This window comes from Zonotrichia albicollis, chromosome 19, assembly GCF_047830755.1.
Source record: "Zonotrichia albicollis isolate bZonAlb1 chromosome 19, bZonAlb1.hap1, whole genome shotgun sequence".
Classification (NCBI taxonomy): Eukaryota; Metazoa; Chordata; class Aves; order Passeriformes; family Passerellidae; genus Zonotrichia; species Zonotrichia albicollis.
This window is the reverse complement of record NC_133837.1, coordinates 4,607,207-4,616,919: the sequence shown is the minus strand read 5'-3', so window position 1 is coordinate 4,616,919 and position 9,713 is coordinate 4,607,207. Positions and strand designations below refer to the sequence as shown.

Below are 9,713 nucleotides of genomic sequence, written 5' to 3'. Positions count from 1 at the left end.
GCCTCTGGAGGCTGGCAGGCGCCGGGCAGGGTTTTTATACACAAGCAAAGCTCTGCTGCCTTGTGTTTCATGCAGTGTTGAGTCTGCTGGATACACACCCTGACATTCACCAGAAGGAGCTGGATTCCATCTTTCTGGCTCTGTTTCTGACACTGCAGCAGTCTGATATGAATTTCTTTCTTGAGGAGAGTGCGTGGACTTCATGCTGAGCTGTAAAACATGTTTTATTGCAGCTGTTCCCAGGGTGAGTCAATTCACCTGGAACAGTCACAGGGAAAGCCAGGGGAGGGGAGGGGGAGCTTTGCCTGCAGCTTTCCTGAGCACCTGAGCTTCAGTGTGCAGGAGCTGAAATCCTCCCTGAGCTGAGGCTTTTGTGCCAACCAGAGCCCAAAGAAAAGGTGTGAGATTGTCCAAGGGTCTGGGATAGGGCCACATCCTGTTCTCCAGAGACTCTGGGAATGCCTCTGTGTGGCCCCCACCAAAAGAGGCCTTTCTGGGCTTTGCTGTCAGCCTGTTGCCCCAGGAAAGCTGTACCAGACCAGGGCTGGGGGGCAGATGCAGCCAGAGATGGATGTAAAATATCCTGAACCCTCCATCAGCAGCACCAGTAGCTGACTGCATTGTTTCTACCCCAGGGATGCCCTGGCTGATCTGGAGGAGGGAATGGGGGTAGGAGGCTGCTGGGGGCTGATATGTGCAGTAAGGAGGAGCTGGAAGTGATGATTCCCTGGGGGAACAGGTAAATTCTGCTGCTCCCAGGTGGGAATCCAGACCGTCATTTCCCTGAGTTAAAGGGAAACCTGAGCCACCCTGTCGCTGCTCCCTAAATCCAGCCTGGCTGTAAGCACTCCCTCCCTCTGCCTCTCCCTGCTCAGGGCATGGGCGTGGGGAGCCGGAGCTGCGGTGGGAGCAGCAGCAGTTGTGTCCTGAGGCACCCCTGCCCCAGGGTGGCAGCTCCAGGCTGAGCTGTGTCCAACCCCGGCAGCGCCAGGGGAGGGCTCCGTGAGCTCCCTGCCTTTTTATGGTCAGGAATGTGTTTGCAACGCGTTAATTAGGAGCGACCATGGCGGCCAGCACAGTCTGACCCTGTCACGGCTGAGCCCTTCCTGCCCCTCTGAGGGCTCAGAGTGGAGCCTGGGGTCACGCTGAGACCATGGCAAGGGGCCACAGCTGGGGCTGGACCCCCTCTGCCTCCCCTTTTGCTCCCCCCAAGGCTCCTGTGGGGTCTGACCCCCTTCCCTCACCTCCTGTTCTGCCCTGACACAGGCAATGTGTCTCTGTATCCAAGGTTTTGGGGCCAGAGCCCCATTTCTCCCTTGTTTATTTTTCAGCTGCCCATTGCCCATGCTGGGGGCTGTGCCAGGGTCTGGGGGTGCTCCCTGCTGCCTCCTCAGACTGGGGAGCAAATTTGACAGAGTAAATATTTGAAAACAAACCCACAAACCAAAATAACGTCTCTAACCCTAGTGATAAATCTGTGTGGAAAGCTCACTGGAAAGTTCACACTGAGATTTCAGCCAAGTGTCCCTCACCTCCCGCTCCTGGGCCTGATGGGAGCTCAGTTCAGCCTTTTCATTTTTCACTTCCAGTTAAATATGCTTTTATTAAATTTTAACTGGAACATAAGGACTTGCAGTGCTCTTAATTTAAGATAAAACCTCCCAGGGGAATGGACCAGGAGCCCATTTCTCTCAGCTGGGAGCATGGTGAGTGTCAGCAGATCCTGATGCTCTTGTCTTTTCCATCTGGGCCTGATGTGCTCTGTTATTTGAGGGGGAAAGTAGCTTCTAAATGTGATTTTGTGTTGGCAACACAACCTTGTGTTTGCCCTTGGAGGGCTCATCAAGGCACGGGCTGGGTGTGAGGGTGATGCTTTCCTCCTCAGAGCAGGGACAATGTCAGATAAGCTGGAGGGGGCCTTTTTCTCTAATTCTGAATTTGCTGTGAACAGAGTAATGATCTGGCTTCACTCTTACACCTGCAGCCAGGTGAGAGTCAGTAGATGGGTGAGGATCCATAAAATGAGGAGAGGAGTGTTGGATGTGTCACAAGAGAGCCCTGACCTTGCTGTGACCATCACCAAGCCCCTCTCTGCCCCTGGAGAGGCTGAGAACAGCCATGTGAGCCATGCCAGGGGGGATTTGGGGGTGCTGGAGGCAGCAGGGAGGTGCAGAGCCTGCCCTCAGCCTACTGTCACCCTTTGGGACCTCATTGCTGAGCAGTGACCAGAAATGAGCAGGTGCCAGTGGTGCCCAGAGGGGCCACAGTGATGCTTTGGGCTGGGAGCTGAGGAAGGGCTGTCCTGGGATGTGGCTGGGCAGCTCTGGAGCAGCAGCAGGGCAGGGCAGGGTCAGCCACGGGCTTGGGAGGCTGCTGGAAAGGCTGGGCTGGGAGGGATGGGGAGCAGAATCAGTGTCTCTGACAGGGGCATGGGGATATTGCACCCCTGCCATGCCAGCACAGGCACCTGTGCCCTTGGGCACTGCACAGGGGGTGGGCCAACACCTCCATCCCCAAGGTGAGCTGATAACTGCCCAGGAGAGTGCACAGAACCTCTCAGTGTGTGTGGGATCCATTGGAGCATCTCCATCCCCAAGGTGAGCTGAAAACTGCCCAGGAAAGTAGATTGAACCCCTCACTGTGTGTGGGATCCATTGGAAGCAGATCTGTGGTAAATGAGGGCCCAAGGAAAGTGAGGCTTTGAGCTGTGTTTGTGCAGCTGCTTCAATGTTTTCCCTGGCTGTGAAGGGTTGAGCAGGGAGATAAAAGCAGATGTAATTAATGGAGCTGCTTATATGCTGCTCTCTGTGACTTATGCTGGGAACAGGACTAGACTAAATATCACCATCACTGATAGGAGGAGGTGGCCAATTTATGGCCCTCTCTGTGGGGAGAGGAAGATCTGGTTATAATAACACTCAGCAGGGGAAAAGAAATGTTTTACAGTCAGAAGCTTCTCAAGAAAAAAAAGCCAAGCACTGGGGCTGGGTGGAGGAGGGCTGTGTCAGGAGCAGACCCCCAGGGAGAGCCAGGGTCCTGGACAGAAATACCCATCCCAGCCTGGGGAGCTCTGCTGTGGGGATTCACAACAGTGGAATCTGTGCAGACAGACCGAGAGCCTCTGTAATGCAGTTTTATAGAGAGCTGACCTTCATGGGGGCTGTTGGGGGATTGTAGGGATGCAGAGCTCATCCCAGCTCCCTGCATTTGGCCACCAACCCTGGCTGTGCTCTGCCACGGGGTTTTCAAAAGGGTGACTTGATCCTGGTCCCGTGATGCTCTTGTGGTAAACAAGAGGAAGGATTTCACTGACAGCCCTTGGCTGGTGGCAGTCACAGGGCTCAGGCACCCCGGAGCCTCTGCAGGGTTCAGAGGTGGGAGTGAATCACAGCAGTCACTCAGCGTGACATCCATGACATTCCTGTGACATCCATGACATTCCTGTGCCGCAGCGCCCCCCTCCAGGGACGTCCTCAGGCGTCACCCACATCCTCCATCCCCCCTCAGCTTCCCTGCCTCCAGCAGGTCCCACCACCCTCCAGCCTCTCCTCCACTGCAGCTGGGGGGCTTCCCAAAGGAGCTGGACACGGCAGGTGGGGTGGAGGGGCTTTATTTATTCCCAGGTTTGCTGGGCACCCCCAGCTCTCACACAGCCCTGGCTGTCCCACCTCAGTGCCAGTGCCCTGCTTGCCTCCACAAGCACCTTGCCTGCTTGAGATGCTGAGCTGTCCCCAGGCTGTGCAAAGGCATTAAAATCCTTCCCCTACCATGGCTCCATGGCTGTGCTTCCCTGGCAAACAACCTCCCTCCCCTTGGTCCTTCTGTGCTTCACTCCTGGATTTTCCTACCTGAGCTGGGTTTGTGCCCAGCACTGCCCTGGGATGCAGCTCCTAAACCAGGACACAAACAAACCAGTATTTTCCAAATGTCTCTAAAATTGCACCCACAAGCTCCAGAGCGCAGTCCCTGTGCAGAAGAGCCAGGGCTGCACAGGGACTGAGCTTTGCTTCTTCCTCATTTTTCATCCCCACTTCACTGCTGGGGCCTGTGGATAAATCCCAATCCAACAGTTTAGGGTCTGAAAGCTTCCTCCAGCTGGGCACTGGGGCCAGGGATCCCCATCTGCAGCCCCTCACATTGGGGGGTTGCACTTCCTTGCACACATCAACTGGGAAATGCTGGTTGGAAGGGCCAGAGCTTTTCACAGGCTCTGGGTGTAGATGCAACAGGGAGTAAGTCCATCCATGATAGAGGAGCAGGCATTTACACATGGCAGTGGATTTTGGGGTTTGATCTCTCTGCTCTCAGCAAGTGCTTGGTGGAAGAAAATCCTGTCCTTGGCTGGTTCTTGGCTGAGTTTGTGTCAGCAGCATCACAGTTGTGATTTCTGGGTGCGTTTGAATTAAAACGATTCAACTGAACCCAAAACGTCGCCCGGCCCCAGGCCTGGAGGAGACTGCAAAGCCCTGGGGTGGGAAGGAGCTCTGCTAGCTGACGTCGAAGGTGACAGAGGAGCCATCTGCTCTGTGCTCCTGCCCCTCCAGCCCTTCCTCCCCCCAGGGCTGCGCGGGGACCCTGCAGCGCGCGGCCGAGCGCCCGGGCAGGGCTTCGCTCAGCTGGGTCAGCTCGCTGAGCTCTGCCTCCAGCGTGCTGAGCGTGTGGGCAGCCTGGGCCACGTGCACCCTGTGCGCTGCCCTCTTGTGCAGGAGGCAGCTGAAGATCTTCTTGAAGCCCTTGCGGAAGTGCTTGGAGACCAGGGCGTAGACGATGGGGTTGACGCAGGAGTTGGCGTAGGAGATGACGTGCGAGAGGATGCGCAGCACGTACGTGGAGTGGTTCAGGGGGAAGTGCCCGAACCACACGCACAGGATCACCAGGTGGTGGGGCAGCCAGCAGAGGCAGAACAGCACGGCCACGATGATGATCATCCTGGTGACCTTCCTCTTGGCCTTCTTGGACTCTGACATGTCTTGGAGGGGATCCACGGAGCGCCACAGGTAGCGAATGGTCCGCACGTACGTGAGGCTGAGGATGAGCACGGGGATGATGTAGCTGAAGATGAAGGTGCAGGTGTCCATGATCTTGCGCTGGGAGATCTCCCAGATGGGGTGGCAGACAGTCAGGTTGGCCAGCTGGAACTCCTGGTAGTAACTGAGGTAAGGGCCCGAGAAGATGAAGGAGAGCCCCCAGATGAGACAAATGGCCAGGAGGGCGTTCCTGGGTGTCCTCAGCTCCCTGGAGTGCAGGGGGTATCGTATGGCCAAGTACCTGCAAAGGGAGAGGGACATAACTGCAGTGCTGGGGAGGGCACAGAGAGACCATCGCCAGGAGCAGGTTGGAGAGACGGCAGAAATGATGGATTTGGGATTTCCAGGGCTGTGGATCACACAACTGATTCCCCGGTGCTTCTCAGGGACCCTGTGCAGCACAAAGGACTGAGGAAAATTCTCTCCCTGACCCTGTCCCGTCACACTCCGCTCTTGGCAGTGGTTGTGGGGACAGTGGGGATGTTCCCATTCTGTCCCTCCCCTAATCCAGCAGACCCTCACTTGACCATCACCGTCTGGCACAAGTGACTGCAGCAGTGAGGATACAAAGGCAGGAGCAGGTGCCCAGGAATCCCAGACACAGCATTCCTTGTACTGGCACACATGAGAGCACATCACCCCTTTTCAGCTCTGTAATTAGCTGGTCGCTAATTGCACCCAGGTCTGAGGCTTGTGTAAGCCCTCCCTTGCCCAACACCTCTGTTCCCTCCGTGGGACACGGGGAGAGGCAGCCCCTGGGGTGCTGTCAGCAGCCAGTGCAGGGCTGTGCTGGGATGGCAGGACACATCCAGCCGGGCTCCAGGCCCTCCCAGGGCTGGCACAGGGACTCTCCACATCCCACCTGGCAGGGTTTGGGCACCGAGTGGAGCAGCACCAGGAGCTCCCAGCCTCTCGCTTGCTGCAGGGTCATAACTCACCGGCCTTGCAGAGGCAGGGACTGAGGTAAAGCACAGGCAGGAGCAGCAGGCTTCCCAGCAAAACCCACCCTGGAACAGGCTGGGATAACCACTGGGACAAGGGACAGCACGGGGACAGAAAGGGGCTTTTTGTGAATAGAAGGGGAGGGTGGGAAATTCAGTGTGTCAGCTCAAGCATCCCAGTGGTTTTTTCTCCTCAAGTTCTGCCTGCTTTGCCAGGGGCTGTTGGGAGGGAAGGGGCTCTCTCTGTGCATCCCAGGAAGAGCCAGAGCTGCACAGGGACTGAGCTTTGCTTCTTTCTCATTTTTCATCCCCACTTCACTGCTGGGGCCTGTGGATAAACCCCAGTCCAACAGTCCTACAGTTTTGGGGTCTGAAAGCTTCCTCCAGCTGGGCACTGGGGCCAGGGATCCCCATCTGCAGCCCCCCACATTGGGGGGGTTGCACTTCCTCGCACAAACCAACTGGGAAATGTTCCTGGATTCCCCCAGGAGCCCAGGGAGAGACCAGCACTCAGGATTCAGCCCCAGGGGAATCTGCCCCGGCGGGATCCAGAGAAAGGAGAGCCTCGGGATGCAGGCAGCCCCTCCCCTGCTCCCTCTCCTACCTGTCCAGGGACACGGTGGCCAGGGTGAAGCTGCTGGCGTACATGGTGAGGTAGATGAAGAAGTGCACGGCCTTGCACATGAAGGGCCCGAACACCCATCCCTCCAGCGTGTAGATGGTGGCTTGGAAGGGCACGCAGAAGAGGATGAAGCAGAGGTCGGCCACCCCCAGGTTGAGGATGAAGAGGTTGGTGGTGTTCTTCACCTGCCCGTTGCGCAGCAGCACGGCCAGCACCAGGCTGTTGCCCACGGTGCCCACGAGGAAGATGATGAAGTACACGAGGGGGATGATCACGGACTCGGGCTGCCAGCCCCCCCCGGAGCCCGCCAGCGAGCCGTTCATGGCCGGGAGCGCCCGGCCCGGGGCTGGAGGGGGCGGCGAGCGTGGAGAAAGCACCGGGGGCACACGGGGTGAGGGGAAGCGCAGGGAGATCCGTGTGGGGTGCGGGGAGAGCACGGAAGGGAGGAAAAGGGAAAGGGGGTGCAGGGAGAGGTCAGTGAGGAGCACACAGGGAAGGGGTGGGCAGGAAAAGACGTGCGGTGGGGAGTGCAGCAGGGATGCAAAGGAAAAGGAGAGGTCAGCGGGGATTGCACGGGAAAGGGGGTGCAAGGAGAGCCCGCTGGGGAGCACGGAAGGGAGGAAAAGGGAAAGGGGGTGCAGGGAGAGGTCAGTGAGGAGCACACAGGGATGCACAGGGAAGGGGTGGCTGGAAAAGACGTGCAGTGCGGAGTGCAGCAGGGATGCACGGGAAAGGGGGTGCACGGAGAGGTCAGCGGGGAATGCACAGGAAAGGGGGTGCAGGGAGAGCCCGCTGGGGAGCACAGCGGGGATTGCACGGGAAAGGGGGTGCAGGGAGACTGCAGCAGGGATGCACGGCAAAGGGGACAAGGGTGGAAGGGGAGCACACGGGAGCCGCACGGGGAAGGAGGGGGTGCATGGGGAGCGAGCGGGGGTCCCGCCGGGGCGCACGGGGAGCCGGGGGCCCTTCACCTCCTCCGGGCGTGCGGGAGCTCGGGGCGGCTCCGGCGGGGCGGCTCCGGCGCTCTCCGTGCGCCGGCGGAGCGGGGGGGCCCGGGGGCTCCGGGCGCGGCTCCCGCCCGGCCCCGCGCACCGAGCCCCGGGAACGGAGCCGCGCCCCGGGAACGGAGCCGCACCCCGCTCCCCTCGGGGGGCTCGGGCCCGGGTTTGCCCTGGGATGGGGGGAAATGTCTCTCAGGGCTGTCACCCCCGGGAAGGGCTGGGGCAGCCGGGCTGGGCGACCCAAAGGGAGCTGGGCACCCCAAAAGGAGCTGGGCACCCAAAGTGAGGCGTCTGCGGGGTTTTCTTATTGCCTCCCCTTTCAGTATTCACTGAAAGAGGGTTGGTTTGTTCACCCCCATGGCTGCAGCGCTGGATTTTAGGAATGGGGATCCTCTGCCTGCGCATGTGTCCGCATTTTCCATCCTCGCACCACAACACCCGAGGTGAGGTTTTCAGAGGAACTGCGTTTCTCCCCACGGCTGGGAGGGCAGTGCGATACATTGCAGCGAGAACAAATCTATTTCGTGCCATGTCTTCCTCCTGCAGAATTGCCTTTTTGGTCCGGCACGGGTGGAAGCCTTGGGAGCTGCAATCGGCTCTCCAAGGACTCTCCGTCTGACCCCACCCCAGCCTGCCTTGTTTTGCTTCTGTGGAGAGGGAAATATTGAGTGCCTCGATTCCTTCTGTAACTAACTCGCTCCGCAGCTTCTCCGCTCTCTCAGCGGGCGTTCAGCGCCCAGCCCGCCGTGCTGGGGGCTCTGGGGACACTCCTGTGAGATGCAAAGCTGTGTTTCGTGTCAGGTACAAACAGGTGATGTGTGTATTTGTGAATGCGAAATGTGTGGACCCCAACAATGGGAGAGCTGTGAATTCTAATAAGAACTGAGGAAAATAAAGCATGGAAAAAGGCCTTTGAACCTATGTTTTGTTTGCAATAAACGCTGGTTGTTTTAGGAGCATTGGAATTAAGGTGTTAAAGATGTTGCTTTTTGCTTGCATTTAATCCATAAAAAAGCTCTGCAATAATAACCTTTTGAAGTATAATTTTAGAATATTACTTGTATCCTTGAAACTATAGCTTTGGAATATATATAAAGGAAATATGCTTATCTCAGGCCTTATTGAAGCAGAGAAAAACAGCTTGAGAAAGGAAGATGAACATCACCTCAAGGGTTTATGGTTTTGACCAAAGGGAAGCTGGACATCACTGTTATGAGATTTAGAGTCTCTGCAATTAAAAGGTGGACACATCTGGGGAGCTGGACCCCACCAGATGGGATTCATCTTTCTTCTTTTGGAAACTGGACCGTCACCATCTGGGGATACTCCTTTGAGATACAACCTGAGAAACTAAGATCACAATGGTGTACAGAATTGTGATGTAATAATTTGGAATGAAAATTGCTGATGAGTAAAAGATTGGAAATAGGAACTGCTGAAAAAAACTGATGGGTACCCCTGTAAATACCTGTAACCATCAATTAGCGGCGTGCAGTTGGAGGGAAAACTTCCCCCACTGTCCCCAGCTCTGTATTGCTCATACTTTACCACATTAAATAATAAATTGATTGCTGCTTGAATATTGTCCTAGTCATGAGATTATTGAAAAAAAAAAATGAGGGGAAACGCTCAGTTTCTTCCCAATAGCAGTAAAACCTGGGAGTAGGAGGATAAAAATAAATAGCAGCAAAATATATTCTTGTTCTGAGACCTAGATGGGTTTCTTGGGCAGGAGTGCAGGAGGATGATCCAGGTCTCCAAAAGCAAGATCCTCTGGCCAAAACCAAGAGGAAAAGGCTAAAACCAATAAGAAAAGACCACAACCAATAGGAAAAGGCCAAAATCAATAGGAAAAGGCCACAACCAATAGGAAAAGGCCAAAATCAATAGGAAAACTCCATAGCCAAGAGGAAAAGACCAAAACCAATAGGAAAAGGCCAAAATCAATAGGAAAAGGCCACAACCAAGAGGAAAAGACCAAAACCAATAGGAAAAGGCACGCTGTGGGGCTGGCAGAGGGATGTGAGTGTCTGCAACTCTGTGGATTTATTCTCTGCAGCTGTCCCTGTGACACCAAAGGCAGCTCAGCCTCTCTGCAAGGCTCCCTCAAGGCTCTGCAGTG

The 9,713-nt window shown here is 56.3% G+C and overlaps 1 protein-coding gene and 1 long non-coding RNA gene across 2 annotated transcripts; one reads left to right on the top strand and one right to left on the bottom strand.

Annotated features, from left to right (window-relative positions):
• Positions 1 to 3,624: 3,624 nt before the first annotated feature.
• GALR2 (galanin receptor 2) lies at positions 3,625 to 7,723 on the bottom strand. The gene is made up of 2 exons (XM_074555092.1): positions 6,573 to 7,723; positions 3,625 to 5,268 (listed from the first exon to the last, which is right to left on the bottom strand). Exons 1-2 carry the CDS (start codon positions 6,911 to 6,913, stop codon positions 4,488 to 4,490), a joined length of 1,122 nt encoding a protein of 373 aa, XP_074411193.1. The 5' UTR covers positions 6,914 to 7,723; the 3' UTR covers positions 3,625 to 4,487.
• Positions 7,198 to 9,159, top strand: LOC141731222 (uncharacterized). The gene is made up of 3 exons (XR_012583204.1): positions 7,198 to 7,339; positions 7,959 to 8,034; positions 8,138 to 9,159. It is a non-coding gene; the product is annotated as an uncharacterized LOC141731222 (long non-coding RNA).
• The last annotated feature ends 554 nt before the right edge of the window (positions 9,160 to 9,713 follow it).